The 26,110-nt window shown below is 41.2% G+C and overlaps 1 protein-coding gene across 1 annotated transcript in view; it reads right to left on the bottom strand.

The window, feature by feature from the left end:
• Positions 1–26,110, bottom strand: part of LOC311236453 (short-chain specific acyl-CoA dehydrogenase, mitochondrial-like) — a gene marked incomplete at its 5' end in the record, with an annotated part of 100,133 nt that overhangs the window by 57,144 nt on the left and 16,879 nt on the right. The window contains one exon of the mRNA XM_084324134.1: positions 18,865–18,939. Coding sequence (XP_084180260.1) covers positions 18,865–18,939 — 75 coding nt within the window. The remainder of the gene's footprint in view (positions 1–18,864; positions 18,940–26,110) is intronic.

Raw genomic sequence — 26,110 nt, 5'->3', positions numbered from 1 at the left:
TGTTCTATTATGACATCATACTGTGACATCACAAATGTTCTAGAATGTTTGATTATGACATCATACTGTGACATCACAAATGTTCTAGAATGTTTGATTATGACATCATACTGTGACATCACAAATGTTCTAGAATGTTTGATTATCATACTGTGACATCACAAATGTTCTAGAATGTTTGATTATGACATCATACTGTGACATCACAAATGTTCTAGAATGTTTGATTATGATATCATACTGTGACATCACAAATGTTCTAGAATGTTTGATTATGACATCATACTGTGACATCACAAATGTTCTAGAATGTTTGATTATGACATCATACTGTGACATCACACATGTTCTAGAATGTTTGATTATTACATCATACTGTGACATCACAACGGAACATGTTTGAGGTCATTTTGAATAATATAAATAATATGTTGACATTAAAAAAGAACAAATAAAATGATAGAAAAAACGACATAAAACAATGATACAAATTATAATAAAATATTTAAGTAAAATGTGGGCGGCTAGGTGGTGTAGTGGGCAAGGCACTCGCCACCAGTGTGGAGACGCTAGGATTCGCGTGTTCGAATCCAGCTCTCCACATTGTTTTCAGTTTAGCTGGTCGTCCGCAGTAATACACATTGGCCGTATTACGGGGAGGGAAACTGAAGGGTGGGGATCGGGCGTTGTGAACAAGCGACTCCTACAAGTCGGTTGGTGCGCCTGCGCAGTAGAATCAAGAAGCGATGGGGGCAGCGTGAGCCTCCCACGCGTTACTCCTCGACACTGAGCGATCGAGCTGCGCAGGTGAAAAGATGCGACTGCTGTTACCTCAAGTACCGGAGGGGACTTGTGCTATGTATGACTTAGTCCACATTGCAGCCGGCTTGTGGGAGGCAAGAAACAGCGTTCGTGACAGGGGAGGGTTGAATTGGATGATACGAAATTGGGATGGGAGAAAAATATAGAAAAATGGGAGAAAAAGTGGATCAAAAAAAATTAAATATTTAAGTAAAATGTATAGAAATAAAGAAAAATAAGACAATGAAATAAAGATAATAATTCATTTAAAAGCTATTTTTTGAAAGCTAAGTTTTGAGCAGTGCCAACCGAGTCTGCTGTCCTAACAGACTTGGGGTCTGTAGGGTAAGCACTTATTCCCTCCGCCCTGAACATTTATGGAGATGTATGGGCCTTTTAAGTCAGTGATAAAAGTGTCTTTCAAGGATAAGTGAGCTCCTGCACTGATTATTATAGTTCAATATTCAATATTTGATCACCAAAAAAAACCAAAAAGCATAAAAAGGCCCCTCCCCGCCCAAAAAGGGCCCCCAAAAATAGCACAGGCCCAGTGCCCTTTTCAGCCTTTGAGCACCTGCCCCTCTAAAGTCCTGTGCACGTCCCTGCCTAACAGTGTTTATTATTAACACTTTGGTTGCCTAAGGTTAAATTAATGATATACCATAGATTGCCAGCGCTATTTGTCTATGGAGAAAGTCCCCTTCTTTGCAGGGCTATAACTTTTTAAATTCTATTGCTACATTGCCATTATTAGGGCCCATTCAAAGTCCTATATGTATTGTTCATTGTGTAGCAACGTTAAACTTTTTCATTCACATATTCATAGTAAAGTATGGTCTAATGTATAAGTATGTTTTCATCTCTTTCTGCAGCTTTCTCCAGAACGTGATATATAGCCCCAAATGCATTATATTGATGATGAAATACAGTTTGATGGCAATCGGGGCGATATAAAAAATTCCAACTAGACGTACTTCTAGAAGTTACTACACGTCATCTGATGTTGACCGGATGGGCGAGGGGGCGTTTATAATTCCGTGGGCAGCGTTATACCAATCATCTAATGTGGGTCAAATGTTCATCATAGCAGTTAGTGTCGAACACGGTAATATTACACGCTAAAACTCACCCCAGTCTCCGCGGGCCGTTGGGCGATCAGCGTGGGGTAGACAGTTTTCCATTATGGGATGTTGAAATAGTCGGTCCATTTCCAGGTTGTATAATAATATATACGTCCAAATCATGTTGTTTTTTCGAGTTATTTGCAGCGATCGATGTTCACTGTGTGAAGACGGAGTCTCTCTAACATTAGCGAGTGCCCGGACCCCATATGGAGTGAGTCCTACCGGGTTAAAGGTTGACATCCGGTTTCGATCTGCCGATTGGCCACCAGATGGCGGTCTTGAACCGCTAGAGGATTGAGAGGAGATCACACTTGTGTCTCAGGCCAGCGGAGGGACATTATGGATCAGATCGCAGATTTTTGAAATATTGATATAAAGACGACGTAAAGCGTCCCCCGGCAACTTTAGCATCGCCAGCAAAGACGTCTAAAGACGCCCCCTGGCAGTCAAAGTGTTAAGAGTCAGACAGTCCTAACAGTGTTTATTATTAAGAGTCAGATAGTCCTAACAGTGTTTATTATTAAGAGTCAGACAGTCCTAACAGTGTTTATTATTAAGAGTCAGTTAGTCCTAACAGTGTTTATTATTAAGAGTCAGACAGTCCTAACAGTGTTTATTATTAAGAGTCAGACAGTCCTAACAGTGTTTATTATTAAGAGTCAGTCAGTCCTAACAGTGTTTATTATTAAGAGTCAGATAGTCCTAACAGTGTTTATTATTAAGAGTCAGATAGTCCTAACAGTGTTTATTATTAAGAGTCAGTTAGTCCTAACAGTGTTTATTATTAAGAGTCAGATAGTCCTAACAGTGTTTATTATTAAGAGTCAGACAGTCCTAACAGTGTTTATTATTAAGAGTCAGACAGTCCTAACAGTGTTTATTATTAAGAGTCAGACAGTCCTAACAGTGTTTATTATTAAGAGTCAGACAGTCCTAACAGTGTTTATTATTAAGAGTCAGATAGTCCTAACAGTGTTTATTATTAAGAGTCAGACAGTCCTAACAGTGTTTATTATTAAGAGTCAGATAGTCCTAACAGTGTTTATTATTAAGAGTCAGATAGTCCTAACAGTGTTTATTATTAAGAGTCAGATAGTCCTAACAGTGTTTATTATTAAGAGTCAGACAGTCCTAACAGTGTTTATTATTAAGAGTCAGACAGTCCTAACAGTGTTTATTATTAAGAGTCAGATAGTCCTAACAGTGTTTATTATTAAGAGTCAGATAGTCCTAACAGTGTTTATTATTAAGAGTCAGTTAGTCCTAACAGTGTTTATTATTAAGAGTCAGATAGTCCTAACAGTGTTTATTATTAAGAGTCAGATAGTCCTAACAGTGTTTATTATTAAGAGTCAGACAGTCCTAACAGTGTTTATTATTAAGAGTCAGATAGTCCTAACAGTGTTTATTATTAAGAGTCAGACAGTCCTAACAGTGTTTATTATTAAGAGTCAGACAGTCCTAACAGTGTTTATTATTAAGAGTCAGATAGTCCTAACAGTGTTTATTATTAAGAGTCAGATAGTCCTAACAGTGTTTATTATTAAGAGTCAGATAGTCCTAACAGTGTTTATTATTAAGAGTCAGATAGTCCTAACAGTGTTTATTATTAAGAGTCAGATAGTCCTAACAGTGTTTATTATTAAGAGTCAGATAGTCCTAACAGTGTTTATTATTAACACTTTGGTCGCCAAAAACGCCTTACCACGTCATTCCCCGCCATGCTCATTCGGCCAAAGACGCCGTACCACGTCTTTGAGATCAATATTTAAAAAATCTGTGATCGCAATCATATTTCTCCCCCGGAGACTTGAGATCTACTGTTGATCCCCTCTCAACTCTCCAACGGTTCAAGAGCGCCATCTGGTGGCCGATCGGCGGATCGCCCAAACCGGAAACAGGAAACGGAAGCTGGTGCTTATTCCAATTCGGTCTGATCACTCGCTAATAGTCCCAGGACTCGAGCTAGACACAATGGATAGCAATCCGTTACCAATAACTCGATAAACAACATGATTTGGACATATATACTATTATACAACCTGGAGATGGATCGCTTTTTTCTACATCCCATAATAGGAATATTTCTGCTCCACGCTCATCGCCCAACGCTACGAGGAAGCTACGGTGAGATTCAGCGTTTTTTTTTAACGTGTTCAATATAAACTGCTCTGATGATCATATCACCCACACTAGATGAATCATCTAACGTTGGCCACGGAATTATAAACGACCCCCCCCCCCCATCCGGTCAACATCAGATGATAAGTAGTAACTTCTAGAAGCACGTCCATTTGAAATGTTTTATCTCGCGCAGATCGCTATCAAACTGTATTTGATCATCAATATAATGCATTTAGGGCTATAAATCACGTTCTGGAGAATGCTGCAGAAAACGATAAAAACATACTTATACTTTAGACCGTATTTTAGTATGAATATGTGAATGAAAAAGTATAACGTTGCTACACCCTGAACAATAGATACTTGACGTTGAATGGGCCATAATAATGTCAATTTAGCAATACAATTTAAAAAGTTATAGCCCTGCAAAGAAGGGGAACTTCTCCATAGACAAATAGAGCTGGCGTGGGATGGTTTCTTATGAATATAAGCCTGGCGACCAAAGTGTTAAGAGTCAGATAGTCCTAACAGTGTTTATTATTAAGAGTCAGACAGTCCTAACAGTGTTTATTATTAAGAGGCAGATAGTCCTAACAGTGTTTATTATTAAGAGTCAGATAGTCCTAACAGTGTTTATTATTAAGAGTCAGATAGTCCTAACAGTGTTTATTATTAAGAGTCAGACAGTCCTAACAGTGTTTATTATTAAGAGTCAGATAGTCCTAACAGTGTTTATTATTAAGAGTCAGACAGTCCTAACAGTGTTTATTATTAAGAGTCAGATAGTCCTAACAGTGTTTATTATTAAGAGTCAGATAGTCCTAACAGTGTTTATTATTAAGAGTCAGATAGTCCTAACAGTGTTTATTATTAAGAGTCAGATAGTCCTAACAGTGTTTATTATTAAGAGTCAGATAGTCCTAACAGTGTTTATTATTAAGAGTCAGATAGTCCTAACAGTGTTTATTATTAAGAGTCAGATAGTCCTAACAGTGTTTATTATTAAGAGTCAGATAGTCCTAACAGTGTTTATTATTAAGAGTCAGACAGTCCTAACAGTGTTTATTATTAAGAGTCACGGTTGTGGAGCCTGATGGCTACTGGCAGGAAGGACTGGCTGAGGCGGTTTGTGGTGTGTTGTGGGGGGGTATTTTATTTATTTGTTTATTTGAAATCTTTATTTCGATGTAAATAAATACAAACTAAATAAATAACGAAACAAAAGCAAAACATAACTCAAACAAAATAAATAACTAAACAAAAGCAAAACATAACTCAATTTACATGTTAGAAAAAAAGTAGGAAGAAGTATACACTTATTTAATCCTACCCCTTTTCCACTACTCAAATGAGTGTACTAATTTAAAACATTTCTTTTTTTTTATCTAATTTTTCTCCCCATTTTTCTATTTTTTTCCCGTCCCCAATTTTGTATTGTCCAATTCTACCCTCCCCTGTCTCGAACGTTGTTAGACCATGCCTCCCACAAGCCGGCTGCAATGTGGACGAAGCCTTGCATCACGTGTCCCCTCCGGTACTCGAGGAGGCAGCCGTCACATCTTTTCACCTGCACAGCGCAACCTCTCAGCGGCGGGGGTCTGCGTGGGAGGGACACATCGCCCTCCTCGCTTCCTGATTCTACTGCGCAGGCGCACCAACCGACCTGTAGGAGTCGCTGTCCACAACGTCCGATCCCCACCCACCAGCTTCCCACCCCTAACACTGCCAATTGTATTAGTATGAACGACCAGCCAAGCTGGTTGCAACGCCGAGAACCCAGCATCTCCTTTGTTGGTGGTGAGCGCCTTGCCCACTGCGCCACCTAGCCGCCCTTAATTTAAAACATTTCAAAACAAATATATATATGCAAAAAAAAGAAAAAAAACTATATTATGTAAAACATGAAAGAATTTAATAAAAATTTAAACACCCGTGAATATCAAGTCCCTTCCTCATCCCTGTATCTCGTGAACATCATTTCCTTATAAATCAGTTTGAATTGTCTCATATTTGGACATTGTTTTAGTACCACATTCAGACTGTTCCACAGTTTCACTCCACATATCGAGATGCAGTGTCTTCTCCTGGTAGTGCATACATTAAGAACTTTTAAATTGAGTTCTCCCCTCAGTTTATAACCCCCCTCTCTATCAAAGAACAAGTACATTACCTTTTGCTTTATACATTAATTGTGCCGTTTTAAATTCCACACGATTATTTAACTTTAATGTTTTTGACTTTAAAAATATCATGATAACCTGCAATGTGAACTATCCTTATGGCCCTTTTTTGATGTATAAAAAGTGGTTGTAGTGTAGAATTATAAGTGTTTCCCCAGACTTCAGCACAGTAATTTAAATATGGAAAACTAGTGAACAGTATAATGTAGAGTGATTTTCTATCCAGAATGTGCTTTACTTTACTCATGACTGAAATGCTTCTTGACAGTTTAGTTTGGACATTTTATGTGAGGTTTCCAGCAGATTTTATGGTCTATTATTACACATAAGTCTATGGTGTGGTGGTGTTCATCACTTTAATAATAAACACTGTTAGGACTATCTGACTCTTAATAATAAACACTGTTAGGACTGTCTGACTCTTAATAATAAACACTGTTAGGACTATCTGACTCTTAATAATAAACAATGTTAGGACTGTCTGACTCTTAATAATAAACACTGTTAGGACTATCTGACTCTTAATAACAAACACTGCATGGACTCTGGTACAGTGTGTTACTATGGTTTGGACCATTTATACCATCATCACTATTACTACTGTCTGATTGGCAATTGGTTTTGATAGTTCACCAGTGAGCTGGATGCAATCCTACCTGGAGGGGAGAGAACAGATGGTGGAGGTAAACGATACACTATCCCCCCCCTCCCAGTGAGCTGTGGTGTTCCACAAGGAAGCATACTAGGACCGCTACTGTTCCTAATTTATGCAAATGACATGTCGTCAGCTTGTGACTGCAACTTGTTCCTGTTTGCGGACGACTCAGCCCTGCTGGTCTCTGACAAGAACAAGTTACAGGTTGAAAAAACCCTCAGCTCTGAACTCGGCAGAATCAGCATATGGCTTGCTGATAACAAACTATCATTACACCTGGGCAAAACAGAGTCCATTCTCTTCGGTTCAAATAACAAACTCAGCAAGACCGACGGCTTCTCAGTTACAGTGGGTGACAATATTGTCACAAGGAAAGATGAAATTACCTACCTGGGTTCCATCTTAGAGGCTAATCTTTCCTGTGACAAAATGGCAACCAATGTAATTAAAAAAAGTCAACCAACGAACTAGATTCTTGTACCGGATCTCCTCTCTGGTAAACAAGAATACCTTGAAGACTCTGGCAGGAGCACTCATTCAAGGGTACTACGACCTCATGGTACCAAAGCACCTCAAAGGCACTAAAAAACAAGATTACAAACATCACAAAACAAACTGGTCAGACTACTGCTTGACCTTACCCCCAGAACCCACCTCACCCCTGCCCACGTTGACAACCTAGGATGGCTTAGAGTAGACGACAGAGTACAGCAACTTGCAATGGGCCTGGTCTACAAGATACACTACACCACTAAGGTACCCATGTACATGTCGACATACTTCCCAAAGGTCAGTGAATACCACGACACCAGAGGGAGCTCCACAAATCATGTTCAACCGGCTCAAACAAGGGACTAAACACGTTTCGCAATTACGCCACAACAATGTGGAACGCCCTACCCACAACCGTAAAATAATGTGAATCACTACCCACCTTCAAAACCACTCTAAAAGAGCACCTACGAGAGGCTGCAATTCGAAACTAAACCCGGTAAATGTCCAAATCCGCCCCCCCCCCACCCATCCAACCCCCCCAATGTACAGTTTCCTCCCCCTCAAATGTATATATTCTCTTTTAGAAACTCTGTCTGTAAATAAACAGTACTGTATATTTGTATATCATGTATGTCATAAATGTCTTGATGAATTTAAATGGGGGACCCTGATGTAAACAAGACGAAAGTCTTTCTCTGGTCTGCATCCCCTTATCAATTGTGTGTATTGAGCCGTACTGTATTGTACCCATTCTGCAATCTGTTAATAACATGTTCAATCAATCAATCAATCAATCAAATTGAATCCTGCCACTCACTACTGTTATAACTTATCACTATCATCATCACTACTTGCACTGTGTTCTACGTTCTAGTATCATTACTACCTGTCCTGCCTGTACCCCCCCTCCCCCATGCTGCTATGACACTTCCCAAGGGGATTAATAAAGGAACACTTTACGTGACAAAGCCTTTGCATAACATGTTCATACATCGATGCGCCGTGGGCCTTTATAACGGGTAAATCAGGGAATTAGTTGTATGATGTGTTTAACACACTTTGACACTTTCACAGACAATTACTATGGAAATGATGAATCGGCAAGAAATAACTACCGTAGTATGAAACATCTCAATAGATGAGTCTAAGAGCATGATGGCAAAGGACTGTTCATGTCAAATTATTCCATGTTCTATTATTATTACTACCTCTAAATGGTGCATTTATATAACAGCTTTTATCCAAAGCGCTTTTCAACTTATGCCTCACATTCACCCGTTCACTCACCCATTCACTCACTCATTCACTCACACATTCACTCACACATTCACTCACCCATTCACACACCCATTCACTCACACGTTCACTCACACATTCACTCACACATTCACTCACCCGTTCACTCACACATTCACTCACCCATTCACTCACCCATTCACTCACACATTCACTCACCCATTCACTCACCCATTCACTCACCCACTCACTCACTCACTCACTCACACATTCACTCACACATTCACTCACACATTCACTCACCCATTCACTCACACATTCACTCACCCATTCACTCACACATTCACTCACACATTCACTCACCCATTCACTCACCCATTCACTCACACATTCACTCACCCATTCACTCACACATTCACTCACACATTCACTCACCCATTCACTCACACATTCACTCACACATTCACTCACCCATTCACTCACCCATTCACTCACACATTCACTCACACATTCACTCACACATTCACTCACACATTCACTCACCCATTCACTCACCCATTCACTCACCCATTCACTCACACATTCACTCACACATTCACTCACCCATTCACTCACACATTCACTCACACGTTCACTCACACATTCACTCACCCATTCACTCACACATTCACTCACCCATTCACTCACACATTCACTCACACATTCACTCACCCATTCACTCACCCGTTCACTCACCCATTCACTCACCCATTCACACACCCGTTCACTCACACATTCACTCACCCATTCACTCACACGTTCACTCACCCATTCACTCACACATTCACTCACCCATTCACTCACCCATTCACTCACCCATTCACTCACACATTCACTCATACATTCACTCCCACGTTCACTCACACATTCACACACCGACGGTGGAGGCCACCATGCAAGGTGCCAACCTGCTCATTGGGCGCAGTTAGGGGTTAAGTGTCTTGCTCAAGGACACATCGACACGCTGCCCGGGGAGGTACCGGAATCGAACCGGGAACCTTCTGATTACCAGATGGCCACTCTACCTCCTGAGCCCCCCCCCCCCTCATGTCAAAATGAAGCATTGTGCAGATTATTTACATCACATAACCTAAACTGGGAATTGATTACAATTAGTGCATGTCTACCATGAAATAGCAAAACAGTGAATATGTTTGCAACCTGACACACGTATCACCATTGTAACTGTGTTTGGCACAAACTCAATAAAAGCATTTGATCTGTTTCTCAAAACAGAGGTCAGCGTGAGGTCACTTCTGTTTCCAAAGAGTCAAATGTATTTGACAATAATGTTCACCTTAGATTTTGGTTCATAAAGTTCAATCAATATCTAAAATGAAATGAAAAAAAACGAACCTATACACTAACCTGCTTACTGTCCTCTACTGTCCGGCACTCTTCCTAATATACTAACATACACTCAACACTGCAGCACAAACACTTGTTTGATGAACATTGTTGTTACCCAGCTAGAGTTGTACCCTTCCTGACGACTTGTCATACAAAACTTGTGTAAGTCGCTTTGGATAAAAGCGTTGAGCTAAATGACTAAATGTAAATGTGAATGTAAATGTAAAAATGTAAAATCATCAGACTTAAAGGTTTAATCTGTAATGCCGTCAAACAGCACCCTTTAGGCAAAAGAGCCGAGCCTGAGGTGGTGTGGCCAGCAGTAGAGTCGGTCAGTCGGTCTCCTGGATTGGAATCTCTCTGTGCCCAGCCGACCCCCAGCCGACCCCCAGCTGACCCCCAGCTGACCCCCAGCCGACCCCCAGCCGACAGTCTGCGCTCATGGCCATTTGTACCTGGCGCCTTGAATTTGGACTCACATTAAAAATAAATGATCCTGCCAGATTCTCCCTCTCTGTTGTTTTCACGAGGCCATGTCAGAAGACCGTTTCTCCCTTAATTAATTAAGGGAGAAACAGTCTTCTGACTCTAAAGGGTTTTAATTAAGGGAGAAACAGTCTTCTGACTCTAAAGGGTTAACCCTTTAGAGTCAGAAGACTGAAACGGTCCTTTACACTGTTCATCAATGGCTCTCATGCAGGTAGCAGAAGAGTTAACAAATTCAATCGATAAAATAAAAAGTATGCAGTTGGAGTTTTTATTGATCTGAAAAAAGCTTTCGATACCATTGACCGTGATATTTTACTCAGAAAACTTGAAAAGTATGGAATTAGAGTGGTAGGGCTCAGTTGGATAAAAAGTTACATAGAAAATAGGAAACAATGTGTGCCGATGGGGGAGACCAGATCATCCTGCAAAGTGATAACATGTGGGGTACCGCAAGGATCCATTTTAGGACCGAAATTATTTATATTGTATATTAATGATATCATTGATGTTTCTGATGCACTTAAATTTGTCATTTTTGCAGATGATACTAAAAAAATGTGTTCAGGTGCAGACCTTCAACAGTTGCTAACAAATATTACAGGTGAACTGGGGAAGCTGAAATGTTGGCTTGATACTAACAAACTCTCCTTAAATATAAGTAAGTCTACATTTATTTTGTTTGGTAATAAGAAAATACATCCGGATACTCAAGTAGAGATATGCATAGATAATGTTCATCTTGAAAGAGTAAATGAATATACTTTTTTGGGGGTCGTGATAGACCAAAACCTCAGCTGGAAAACTCATATTAAAGAAAAAAACAGAGCGTAGCTTAAAAAAAAACAGACACATATTAAATTTGAGATCATTATACACAATTTATTGTACTCTTTTATTACGATAGCTAACTTACTGTATAGAAACTTGGGGAAACACATACAAAACTAATCTGAATCCGATTATCATCTTACAGAAAAAGGCAATAAGGGTTGTGAACAATGTTAGTTATCTCCATCCTACAAACACACTGTTTTTTGAACTAAGGGCATTAAAGTTCCTCGACTTAGTTGACCATAAAACAGCAGAGATTGTTTTTAAAGCTAGAAGTTATCAACTGCCATGTAACTTACACATTTTGTTTAAAGAACGAGAGGTGACGTATAATTTAAGAAGAACACTCAATTTGAAACAGCCTAGAGCTCGAACCACACTTAAAACGTAAAAGTATATGTCTGTGTCAGTGAAAGGAGTGAAACTCTGGAACAATATACCGGATGAAATAAAAAACAGCAGGAGTATTTTTAAGTTTAAAAAGATGTTTAAAAACAGGGTTCTAGAATCTTAGGGTAGGAGGGGTGGGTGGGTGGGGGACACTGTACAACTGTACAAGCAAAACTGTACATTGGAATATTGACAAAACCATACTTGGTCATTGACATAATCCTGTCATGTCACAGTCACAGTCGTGTTTGAAAGCTGTGTGCATTTAGTATGGTTGTACATCTCACCAGTGTTAAATATCATTTAGTATGGTTGTACATCTCACCAGGGTTAAATATCATTTAGTATGGATTAGGGCTGACCTCGATTAGTTGAATAGTCGACTAATCGATCGAAAAGAGCCGTAGTCGACTGCCAAGCTCTTAGTTGAATGCAAAAAAATATATATTATAATTATAAAACATTTTTGCATTCGGTGGGGTAGTCCACTACCTGTCGACTATCGGCAAATTTCGGCCATTCAAAGTCGACTACACAAATCCTTAGTTGGGGACAGGCCTAGTGTGGATACATTACATATTACATCTCACCAGTGTTGAATATCACAAAGGCTGGATCAAAATTATGAATTTTTTTTTTTTTTTTTTAAAGCTCCGGGGGTAGGAGCAGAGCCTTCTAAAAGATTATTATATGGCTCTGGTGAGGAGTTATTAAAATACCTCAGAACATGAAAACATGTTTCTGTCCTGCACTCCTCCTCCTCCTCTTCCTCTTCCTCTTCCTTCTCCTCCTCTCCTCCTCCTCCTCCTCCTCCTCCCTCTCCTCCTCTTCCTCCTCTTCCTCCTCCTCCTCCTGCTCCTCCTGCTCCTCCTGCTCCTCCTCCTCTTCCTCCTCCTCCTCCTGCTCCTCCTGCTCCTCCTGCTCCTCCTGCTCCTCCTGCTTTTCCTCCTCCTCCTCCTCCTCCTGCTTATCCTCCTCCTCCTCCTCCTCCTGCTTATCCTGCTCCTCCTGCTCCTCCTGCTCCTCCTCCTCTTCCTCCTCCTCCTGCTCCTCCTCCTCCTCATCCTCCTCCTCCTCCTCTCATGCTCCTCCTCCTCCTCCTCCTCCTCCTCCTCCTCCTCCTCCTCCTCCTCCTCCACGGGGAGCAGCGTACTGGCTCATGTTAAATGGCAGGCCATGCATTACGCAGCAGCTTAGGGCACCGCGCTGGGTCTTCATGTCCTTGGCCACAGTCCACCTGTCGCTGCTCTGGTCGTAGTGCTCCACGTTGGAGATGAAGGTGAAGCCATTGAAGCCTCCGACCACAAAGAGCAGGTCGTCCAGCACCGCGATGCCAAAGTAGCAGCGGGGGGTGAGCATGTTGGGCAGGGCGCTCCAGGAGTCAGTCAAGGGGCTGTAGGCCTCCGCGCTACGCAGGTAGTTTACACCGTCCTCCCCTCCCACCTGAGGACAGGACACATGAGAGGAATGTCTTAGTGTGTGGCTCAGGCAGGCAGGCAGGCAGACACTGTATTAATCCATTTAGGGAAATGAGGGCATCACAGAAGCATTGAAAGTCAAATAATACATGTCTATAGAAATATCTAGTATAAAGCATTTGTCTCTGTGTGCACCTACCGCATAGACATGTCCTCCGTATGCAGCCACTCCCAGTCCCCAACGCCTGGTGCTCATGGGGGCGATCAGAGTCCACTGGTCGGTGTCTGGGCTGTAGCACTCAGCTGTGAGCAGACACCCCGTCCAGCTGAAGCCACCACAGATGTAAACCTGTAATAAGAAAGAATATTCTAATTTAGTTTATATATTCCATTTGATTTCATTCTACTTTAATTGTCTGTTAATGTTGATGCACCAAAGGACCCAGACACATCTTTTGTATGTGCAAGCTTACTTGGCAATAAAGACATTTATGATTTCTGATCTAATGTTCCTTGTGTTCATCTAGCACCCTGTGTCCCTCAGTTCCACCCACCTTGCCCTGGAGGGCTGCTGCCCCGGCGCCGCTCCTGTGCTCCAGCATGGGTGAGATCAGTGTCCACTGGTTGGTTTCAGGCTCGTAGCGCTCGGCGGTGTTCAGGTCCACGTGTCCATCCAACCCTCCCATGGCGTAGATACAGCCGTCCAACACGACCACGCTGAGCCCACTGCGGCCTGAGTGCATGGGAGCCGCCTGCAGCCAGCTGCGAGTGACGGGGTTGAACCTGCGCACACTGTTGAGAGGCTCTACGCCGTCCAAGCCACCGACGCAGTAGACCAGACCGTGGAGATAAGCGGTGCCGTGCCACCACCGGGAACTCTCCCCCTCAACGCTCACATCCATCCATCCACCGGCTCGGATGTTGTAAGCCTCCATGCCACCCCCGCCTCCGATGGCCAATAGGACCTCCTGGGGCCGGCGTGGGCGGGTCAGGGGGTTTGGGAGCCTGTTGGAGCCAGGGGGGTTCAGGATGCTGAGGATGAGGGGCCTGCAGTCGTGGCTGTCCCTCACCACAGGGTTGTTCTGGACGTTGCTCCTGAAGTAGTCAGGCCTCATCAAGCCCATGCGAACCTGGGAAGAGACAAGCAGACAGCGGGTACAACTTAGACATCGGTTGTAGACGGTTTCTGTTGCTAGGGAACAGTTTGGACCCAAATGTTTGAGAACCACTGTACTAGGGAACCTAGTGTTGTTTTAATGTAATGCACACTAATACAATTAGTTTTTTTTCTTTTTTTTATGAATGTTTTTCTTTTCTTTTCTTTTCATACATAAAACAGAACATAACAGTACAATAATAATAATAATAATAATAATAATAATAATAATAATAATAATAATAATAATAATAATAATAATAATAATAATAATAATAATAATAATGACAACAGCGACGACAACAATAATAACAGTAACATGAATCATAATGACCTTGACAAGAGACAGACAAACAAGAAAAAGTAAAATAATAAAAATGAAATTTTAAATAAATGTGGCTCAGGCACTAGCAACCATGTTTGTGTATCCGTAATACAATTAGTTACCTTGGGCAGCAGCAAAGGGATGTGTGTTTTACGCTCCTCATGGGAGTGGTCGATCCAACGGAGGACTGCCTCGAACACCGTCTCCTCGCTCTTCACGTTCAGGTCATCCCTCTCGATGATGTCCACCAGTTGCTGCAGGGACAGCTCCACAAACTCCTGTGAGACGTGCAACATCTCCTCAAAGTGGCACACGATGAAGAGATGGGCCTTGCGCCTCAGGTCAGGGCAGCAGTAGATGTTCACGAACCTCCAGATGCCGACACAGTTTTCCAGAGACAGCTGGCCTTCTAGGAAGTCAGAGCACGCTCCTACTATGCCAGTGACGAGAAGCTGGTCTGCAGCCACCAGAAGCTCTTCCACGTTCTCTGCTGTCACCAGCACAACGTGTGTGTAGGAGTACTCTATGATGAGCTGCATCATACCCGGGGACACCCCAGGGATACTGTAGACTGCTTTCTCTGAGTCGCTCCAGCGAGTGATGAGGGCTCTGTGGGACGCAGAGTACAGAGATATCTGATGAGTAAACAGTAAGCAACATTCTGTCCTGTGTAGTAATTAGGGCTGACCCCTATTAGTCGAATAGTCCACTAATTGGTCGAAAGGAGCCGTAGTCGACTGCCAACCTCTTAGAAGCGTGGCTAACGCTAATGGCACGCATACCAGAGGCCAACTGCCTAGGAAAACAGGCACAGAGGCACTGAAAGAGGATTTCACCCATCTAATGAACACACTAGACTAGACAAATATCAAGATGTATCCATCAGTGGACCAATTGCATGCTTTTGCAGAGGACAAGAAGCCTTCAGTCGACTCCTTCAGACATTAAGCACCCCCCACAGCCCAAATGGAATGATACAAAAATATATTATACTTTTTTTTTTTATATATATATATAGTCGACTAATAGTCGACTAATGGCAGATTTTGGCCAATCATAGTCGACTATCCAAATCCTTAGTCGGGGACAGCCCTAGTAGTAATATATTTTCACTGTAGAAGTATAGGGTCTTAGCACAGTAGAAGTATAGTATCTTTTTACAGTAGAAGTACAGTATAGTATCTGTTTACAGTAGAATTACAGTATAGTATCTGTTTACAGTAGAAGTGCATTATAGTATCTTTTTACAGTAGAAGTACAGTATAGTATCTGTTTACAGTAGAGGTACAGTATAGTATCAGTTTACAGTAGAAGTACAGTATCTGTTTACAGTAGAAGTACAGTATAGTATCTGTTTACAGTAAAAGTACAGTATGGTATCTGTTTACTAACCAAGTTAACCTGAACCAAGCTAACCTGAATCAAGCTAACCTGAACCAAGCTAAACTTACCTGAAATAGTCACTGCAGTCACACAGGAGGGCCTTGTGGGCATTCAACTCAGTGCTGTTGACTTTAATAACCACATCACAGAGCCTTCCCTCCAGACGCAGCTCATTAAGGATTGTACAGGACATTGTTTCCTTTTCCATGTGGGGATTTTAAATTGTATCTACAGAATATATTCAAGCTTACAAACAAGTAGCCGGAAACAACAAGTGATATCTTCACTTGGTCTTCTGAGATCTGAGATCTACTGAGAGAATTGTTGAATATATATACTGTACACAAATGTTCTAGAATGTTCTATTATGACATCATACTGTGACATCACAAATGTTCTAGAATGTTTGATTATGACATCATACTGTGACATCACAAATGTTCTAGAATGTTTGATTATGACATCATACTGTGACATCACAAATGTTCTAGAATGTTTGATTATGACATCATACTGTGACATCACAAATGTTCTAGAATGTTTGATTATCACACTGTGACATCACAAATGTTCTAGAATGTTTGATTATGACATCATACTGTGACATCACAAATGTGCTAGAATGTTCTATTATGACATCATACTGTGACATCACAAATGTTCTAGAATGTTTGATTATGACATCATACTGTGACATCACAAATGTTCTAGAATGTTTGATTATGACATCATACTGTGACATCACAAATGTTCTAGAATGTTTGATTATGACATCATACTGTGACATCACAAATGTTCTAGAATGTTTGATTATCATACTGTGACATCACAAATGTTCTAGAATGTTTGATTATGACATCATACTGTGACATCACAAATGTTCTAGAATGTTTGATTATGATATCATACTGTGACATCACAAATGTTCTAGAATGTTTGATTATGACATCATACTGTGACATCACAAATGTTCTAGAATGTTTGATTATGACATCATACTGTGACATCACACATGTTCTAGAATGTTTGATTATTACATCATACTGTGACATCACAACGGAACATGTTTGAGGTCATTTTGAATAATATAAATAATATGTTGACATTAAAAAAGAACAAATAAAATGATAGAAAAAAACGACATAAAACAATGATACAAATTATAATAAAATATTTAAGTAAAATTTATAGAAATAAAGAAAAATAAGACAATGAAATAAAGATAATTCATTTAAAAGCTATTTTTTGAAAGCTAAGTTTTGAGCTGTGCCAACCGAGTCTGCTGTCCTAACAGACTTGGGGTCTGTAGGGTAAGCACTTATTCCCTCCGCCCTGAACATTTATGGAGATGTATGGGCCTTTTAAGTCAGTGATAAAAGTGTCTTTCAAGGATAAGTGAGCTCCTGCACTGATTATTATAGTTCAATATTCAATATTTGATCACCAAAAAAACCCAAAAAGCATAAAAAGGCCCCTCCCCGCCCAAAAAGGGCCCCCAAAAATAGCACAGGCCCAGTGCCCTTTTCAGCCTTTGAGCACCTGCCCCTCTAAAGTCCTGTGCACGTCCCTGCCTAACAGTGTTTATTATTAAGAGTCAGACAGTCCTAACAGTGTTTATTATTAAGAGTCAGATAGTCCTAACAGTGTTTATTATTAAGAGTCAGATAGTCCTAACAGTGTTTATTATTAAGAGTCAGACAGTCCTAACAGTGTTTATTATTAAGAGTCAGACAGTCCTAATAGTGTTTATTATTAAGAGTCAGATAGTCCTAACAGTGTTTATTATTAAGAGTCAGATAGTCCTAACAGTGTTTATTATTAAGAGTCAGATAGTCCTAACAGTGTTTATTATTAAGAGTCAGACAGTCCTAACAGTGTTTATTATTAAGAGTCAGATAGTCCTAACAGTGTTTATTATTAAGAGTCAGATAGTCCTAACAGTGTTTATTATTAAGAGTTAGTCCTAACAGTGTTTATTATTAGAGTCAGTTAGTCAGATAGTCCTAACAGTGTTTATTATTAAGAGTCAGATAGTCCTAACAGTGTTTATTATTAAGAGTCAGTTAGTCCTAACAGTGTTTATTATTAGAGTCAGTTAGTCAGATAGTCCTAACAGTGTTTATTATTAAGAGTCAGTTAGTCCTAACAGTGTTTATTATTAGAGTCAGTTAGTCAGATAGTCCTAACAGTGTTTATTATTAAGAGTCAGACAGTCCTAACAGTGTTTATTATTAAGAGTCAGACAGTCCTAACAGTGTTTATTATTAAGAGTCAGACAGTCCTAACAGTGTTTATTATTAAGAGTCAGATAGTCCTAACAGTGTTTATTATTAAGAGTCAGATAGTCCTAACAGTGTTTATTATTAAGAGTCAGTTAGTCCTAACAGTGTTTATTATTAAGAGTCAGTTAGTCCTAACAGTGTTTATTATTAAGAGTCAGTTTGTTATGGTTTGTAAACAACCCCAACAGCACGACACAGACAGGTAGTTCAGAGTTAGCCAAAAACGAAGGGCGTATTTATTTACAAACAGAAAGAGCGAAAAAACAACATAAGCATTCAGGGGGAATGTCCTTGAGCAGAGTAGGCTCTGCGGCTCTGCAGCTCGGCCCAGAGCAGAGTTGGCTCTGTGGCGCTGCGGCCTCTGGCTCTGCGGCTCTGCAGCTTACTGTCTATCCACTCGGAGAGGAACAGAGAAAAAGAGGAATGTCAATAACCGAACGCAGGGATTACGAGGCAGTCCAGTAATAGAGCCGAGTCCAGCAATAACAAAAGGCGATACCTCTTCAGTGTTAACGAAACACACAAAAAACAGAAAGGTCTTGAGTCCTGGAAAAACAGAGCATCAAAGATATACTTCCAGACTCACCAAGGGGCAAAGTGAGATACGGGGCGCGGGTCCACGGGAGCAGAGAGGGGCGACAGCGGTGAACTCCAAGGCGTACTGGAGAAACAAATGGAGAACAACACGGGAGGAACAAGCTGCAGGCGGAGGTAAGCAAAATGACCCGACAATGAACATTCAGAAACCCCGAGTATATAAGGGCTCCCTTCGAGCTGATTCGAAACTCTCTTCAGGTGTGTGGAGGTAATTGGTACCTGGAAGCGTGCGGTAATGGACCAGCCCTCACACAGTTAGTCAGATAGTCCTAACAGTGTTTATTATTAAGAGTCAGACAGTCCTAACAGTGTTTATTATTAAGAGTCAGATAGTCCTAACAGTGTTTATTATTAAGAGTCAGACAGTCCTAATAGTGTTTATTATTAAGAGTCAAATAGTCCTAACAGTGTTTATTATTAAGAGTCAAATAGTCCTAACAGTGTTTATTATTAAGAGTCAGATAGTCCTAACAGTGTTTATTATTAAGAGTCAGATAGTCCTAACAGTGTTTATTATTAAGAGTCAGATAGTCCTAACAGTGTTTATTATTAAGAGTCAGACAGTCCTAACAGTGTTTATTATTAAGAGTCAGATAGTCCTAACAGTGTTTATTATTAAGAGTCAGATAGTCCTAATAGTGTTTATTATTAAGAGTCAGACAGTCCTAACAGTGTTTATTATTAAGAGTCAGATAGTCCTAACAGTGTTTATTATTAAGAGTCAGATAGTCCTAACAGTGTTTATTATTAAGAGTCAGACAGTCCTAATAGTGTTTATTATTAAGAGTCAAATAGTCCTAACAGTGTTTATTATTAAGAGTCAGATAGTCCTAACAGTGTTTATTATTAAGAGTCAGACAGTCCTAACAGTGTTTATTATTAAGAGTCAGATAGTCCTAACAGTGTTTATTATTAAGAGTCAGATAGTCCTAACAGTGTTTATTATTAAGAGTCAGACAGTCCTAACAGTGTTTATTATTAAGAGTCAGATAGTCCTAACAATGTTTATTATTAAGAGTCAGACAGTCCTAACAATGTTTATTATTAAGAGTCAGACAGTCCTAACAGTGTTTATTATTAAGAGTCAGATAGTCCTAACAATGTTTATTATTAAGAGTCAGTGTTTATTATTAAGAGTCAAATAGTCCTAACAGTGTTTATTATTAAGAGTCAGATAGTCCTAACAGTGTTTATTATTAAGAGTCAGATAGTCCTAACAGTGTTTATTATTAAGAGTCAGATAGTCCTAACAGTGTTTATTATTAAGAGTCAGATAGTCCTAACAGTGTTTATTATTAAGAGTCAGATAGTCCTAACAGTGTTTATTATTAAGAGTCAGATAGTCCTAACAGTGTTTATTATTAAGAGTCAGATAGTCCTAACAGTGTTTATTATTAAGAGTCAGATAGTCCTAACAGTGTTTATTATTAAGAGTCAGACAGTCCTAACAGTGTTTATTATTAAGAGTCAGATAGTCCTAACAGTGTTTATTATTAAGAGTCAGATAGTCCTAACAGTGTTTATTATTAAGAGACATCTTTTCACCTGCACAGCGCGACCTCTCAGCGGCGGGGGTCTGCGTGGGAGGGACACGCCGCCCTCGTCGCTTCCTGATTCTACTGCGCAGGCGCACCAACCGACCTGTAGGAGTCGCTGTCCACAACGTCCGATCCCCACCCACCAGCTTCCCACCCCTAACACTGCCAATTGTATTAGTATGAACGACCAGCCAAGCTGGTTGCAACGCCGAGAACCCAGCATCTCCTTTGTTGGTGGTGAGCGCCTTGCCCACTGCGCCACCTAGCCGCCCTTAATTTAAAACATTTCAAAACAAATTTATATATATGCAAAAAAAAGAAAAAAAAATATATTATGTAAAACATGAAAGAATTAAATAAAAATGTAAACACCCGTGAATATCAAGTCCCTTCCTCATCCCTGTACCTCGTGAACATCATTTCCTTATAAATCAGTTTGAATTGTCTCATATTTGGACATTGTTTTAGCACCACATTCAGACTGTTCCACAGTTTCACTCCACATATCGAGATGCAGTGTCTTCTCATGGTAGTGCGTACATTAAGAACTTTTAAATTGAGTTCTCCCCTCAGTTTATAACCCCCCTCCCTATCAAAGAACAAGTACATTACCTTTTGCTTTATACATTAATTGTGCCATTTTAAATTCCACACGATTATTTAACTTTAATGTTTTTGACTTTAAAAATATCACGATAACCTGCAATGTGAACTATCCTTATGGCCCTTTTTTGGAGTATAAAAAGTGGTTGTAGTGTAGAATTATAAGTGTTTCCCCAGACTTCAGCACAGTAATTTAAATATGGAAAACTACTAGTGAACAGTATAATGTAGAGTGATTTTCTATCCAGAATGTGCTTTACTTTACTCATGACTGAAATGCTTCTTGACAGTTTAGTTTGGACATTTTATGTGAGGTTTCCAGCAGATTTTATGGTCTATTATTACACATAAGTCTATGGTGTGGTGTTCATCACTTTAATAATAAACACTGTTAGGACTATCTGACTCTTAATAATAAACACTGTTAGGACTGTCTGACTCTTAATAATAAACACTGTTAGGACTATTTGACTCTTAATAATAAACAATGTTAGGACTATCTGACTCTTAATAATAAACACTGTTAGGACTGTCTGACTCTTAATAACAAACACTGCATGGACTCTGGTACAGTGTGTTACTATGGTTTGGACCATTTATACCATCATCACTATTACTACTGTCTGATTGGCAATTGGTTTTGATAGTTCACCAGTGAGCTGGATGCAATCCTACCTGGAGGGGAGAGAACAGATGGTGGAGGTAAACGGTACACTATCCCCCCCCCCTCCCAGTGAGCTGTGGTGTTCCACAAGGACCGCTACTGTTCCTAATTTATGCAAATGACATGTCGTCAGCTTGTGACTGCAACTTGTTCCTGTTTGCGGACGACTCAGATTTAACGCGAGCCCCCCCCCCCCCCCCCCCCCCAAAAGGTTAAAAAAAATAATAATAATTATATATATATATATATATATATTTTTTTTTTTTCATACAGTCAACATATTCTTTTTTTCTTTTCTTTTTTTTTGTCTTTTTCCCCCTCCATTTTCCTCCAATTTTCTCCCATCCCAATGTTAGTCGTATGCCAATTCCCAGTCCCTTCCTGGTCGCTGCGCTTTTACCCCCCCACAGTCAGATCATTTGGGAGAGTGGAGGCTACCACGTGCTTCCTCCGACACACGTCCAGCCAATCACCGCTTCTTTTCACCTGGCAGCGCGGATTCTCATTGAGAGGGCGTAGCGTGTGGGAGGACCACACTATCCCCCTCACGTCCAATCCGCGCTTAGCAGGCGCCCCGACCGAACTGTAGGAGTCGCTGTTTACAACGACCCGGACCCACCCCGCCAGCTTCTCCCACCCTCTGATACAGCCAATTGTATCAGTGCAGACGGCCAGCCAAGCTGGTGACAACCCCGGAGCTGTGAGCTGGATTCGAACAGGCGAACCAAGCTCACAGCTCCGGGGCTGGTGACGAACGCAATCTCCGCTCGACCACCTAACCGCCTCCAGTCAACATATTCTTAAATAATAGCGCTGCCCGAGGCGGGGCATGATACAGTCAACATATAGCAAAAGAGAGAGCGAGAGAGAGCTCCCGTTCTACAGTCAATATACAGTGTACAGAGAGAGAGAGAGAGAGACACATTGGAAAGAAATTGAAATGCTATTTGGCCCTAAACAGAGAGTACACAGTGGCAGAATACCTGAGCACTGTGACTGAAGATCCTTGACTATGTACAGACTCAGCGAGCACAGCCTAGCCATCGAGAAAGGCCGCCATAGGCAGACTGTGTGTGTTAGAAAGAGAGAGAGAGAGAGAGAGAGAGAGAGAGAGAGCATGTGTGTTTGTCATGTGTGTTAGAGAGAGAGCATGTATGAGAGATCCAAAAGGACAAAGATCAACACTTAAATCCAAGAGAGAGAGAGAGAGAGAGAGAGACACATTGGAAAGAAATTGAAATGCTATTTGGCCCTAAACAGAGAGTACACAGTGGCAGAATACCTGAGCACTGTGACTGAAGATCCTTGACTATGTACAGACTCAGCGAGCACAGCCTAGCCATCGAGAAAGGCCGCCATAGGCAGACTGTGTGTGTTAGAAAGAGAGAGAGAGAGAGAGAGAGAGCATGTGTGTTAGAGAGAGAGCATGTATGAGAGAGAGAGAGAGAGAGAGAGAGAGAGAGAGAGAGAGAGAGAGCATGTGTGTGTGTGTGTGTGTGTTAGAGAGAGAGCATGTATGAGAGATCCAAAAGGACAAAGATCAACACTTAAATCCAAAGGGTCTATACCAGAGAAACCAAAGCAGCAAGGAGCCAATGGCCGACATCAGCTAAATAGGCTAGCCAGGTACTGTGACACCAGGCCACACACAGCTTTGGCCAACGGCCCAACGCTACCCAAGCTACACAAACGACCAAGACATTCACACACAGCACATGTCGTATCTCCAAATGTTGTGAAGTAGCATATGTTTTGCCTGGAAAAAAACATCGTTATTAACAAAACATTCGGGAGGGGAAGGAAGGAAGAGTGGGGTAATGTCATGACATTTTCATTAATCTTACCTGCACCAAGGAACGCAGGGTGAAAGGCCGCAACACAGGTCTCCACGTTGACAAAAGGCCTCTCGCTGTCGGGAGAAAAATAAGCTATGGCCAGAGCCTTGTCATGGTGCAGGCCCGACTACATCTTCTGTCAAAGATGATGTCGTAGTCAGAGTGCCAGAACCCCCTGCTATTCTCACGGCTAATGTCAATGGTCGTAGCACAAGCTAACAGCTAACTCAAGGCTAACTGATAGCATCAAACGAACGTTCCCAGCCGGCAGCTAACGTCGAAGCTAAACAGCTAACTGGCTAACAGTTAGCTCAACCAGGCTATCGCTAACCATTAGCTAACGCAGAAGCAAGCTATGCGGCTACTGACACCAGGCCATACACCGTTAGCTACTTGTACTAGTACTACAACAGCTAGTCGGCCAGTTTAGCTCCAGAGAGAGAGAGAGAGAGAGAGAGAGCGATGTCCACGGCGGGAATAGAATAGAGTTAATAGAATAGGTTAAAAACTCACCAAACGTCCAAGAGGATGGAGACAACCGCGTGGAGTTGACGAAGTTCATCTGCCAAACGACCATCCTCTTCATCTTGGCTGCATCTCTAGGTTAGCTAACGCTAGTTAGCCTTTAGCTAAGCTAGCTACTAGCCGACATCATCATGGCTATATCCCGACTGCATCATGACAAGGCTACGGCCATTTGTCCCGCCAGCGAGAGGCCTTTCGTCAACGTTCCTTGGTGACTGACCGACTGATAATGACCGACCTTGGCTGGCATAACTAAGCATAATAGTCAAAAGCTGCACGCGCGAAATAGTCAAACGCAGCTGACTCTTCTTCTTCTTCTTCGTTTAAGTTTCCGGCGGCGTACTACACATGATGTAAGTAACCACTCCCTTCGTTGAAACCAATAGTATGTCTGCTGCAGAGCACCAGAGCTCCAATAGTGACCCAGGTGCAGACCCAGGAACAAGTCAGACACATTCTACAAACGTGTCTAATGTGAAATATATAAGCATATAAGCTAAACTAGATTTTAGGTATGTGATGAAAAAGGGCCTCGCGGGAAGGGGGGCCTTGCAAAAAAAATAAAAAATAAAAAAAATAAAAAATAAAAAAAATTATAAATAAAAAATATTTTTTTTTTATTTTTTTTATTTTTTATTTTGCGAGGCCCCCCTTCCGCGCGAGGCCCTGTGCGACCGCACTGCTCGCACACCCCCTGAGGCGGCCCTGCCTGCTGGTCTCTGACAAGAACAAGTTACAGGTTGAAAAAACCCTCAGCTCTGAACTCGGCAGAATCAGCATTATGGCTCGCTGATAACAAACTATCATTACACCTGGGTAAAACAGAGTCTATTCTCTTCGGTTCAAATAACAAACTCAGCAAGACCGACGGCTCACAGTGGGTGACAATATTGTCACAAGGAAAGATGAAATTACCTACCTGGGTTCCATCTTAGAGGCAAATCTTTCCTGTGACAAAATGGCAACCAATGTAATTAAAAAAAGTCAACCAACGAACTAGATTCTTGTACCGGATCTCCTCTCTGGTAAACAAGAATACCTTGAAGACTCTGGCAGGAGCACTCATTCAAGGGTACTACGACCTCATGGTACCAAAGCACCTCAAAGGCACTAAAAAACAAGATTACAAACATCACAAAACAAACTGGTCAGACTTCTACTTGACCTGACTCCTAGAACCCACCTCACCCCTGCCCACGTTGACAACCTAGGATGGCTTAGAGTAGACGACAGAGTACAGCAACTTGCAATGGGCCTGGTCTACAAGATACACTACACCACTAAGGTACCCATGTACATGTCGACATACTTCCCAAAGGTCAGTGAATACCACGACACCAGAGGGAGCTCCACAAATCATGTTCAACCGGCTCAAACAAGGGACTAAACACGTTTCGCAATTATGCCACAACAATGTGGAACGCCCTGCCCACAACCGTAAAATAATGTGAATCACTACCCACCTTCAAAACCACTCTAAAAGAGCACCTACGAGAGGCTGCAATTCTAAACTAAACCCGGTAAATGTCCAAATCCGCCCCCCCCCACCCATCCAACCCCCCCAATGTACAGTTTCCTCCCCCTCAAATGTATATATTCTCTTTTAGAAACTCTGTCTGTAAATAAACAGTACTGTATATTTGTATATCATGTATGTCATAAATGTCTGGATGTAACAGTACTGTATATCTGTATGTCATGTATGTCATAAATGTCTTGATGAATTTAAATGGGGGACCCTGATGTAAACAAGACGAAAGTCTTTCTCTGGTCTGCATCCCCTTAACAATTGTGTGTATTGAGCCGTACTGTATTGTACCCATTCTGCAATCTGTTAATAACATGTTCAATCAATCAATCAATCAATCAAATTGAATCCTGCCACTCACTACTGTTATAACTTATCACTATCATCATCACTACTTGCACTGTGTTCTACGTTCTAGTATCATTACTACCTGTCCTGCCTGTACCCCCCCTCCCCCATGCTGCTATGACACTTCCCAAGGGGATTAATAAAGGAACACTTTACTTGACAAAGCCTTTGCATAACATGTTCATACATCGATG

Source organism: Notolepis coatsorum, assembly GCF_963971535.1.
Source record: "Notolepis coatsorum genome assembly, chromosome: 11".
NCBI lineage: Eukaryota > Metazoa > Chordata > Actinopteri > Aulopiformes > Paralepididae > Notolepis > Notolepis coatsorum.
Note: the sequence above shows the minus strand (reverse complement) of the source record. Positions and strands in the feature narration are given on the sequence as shown.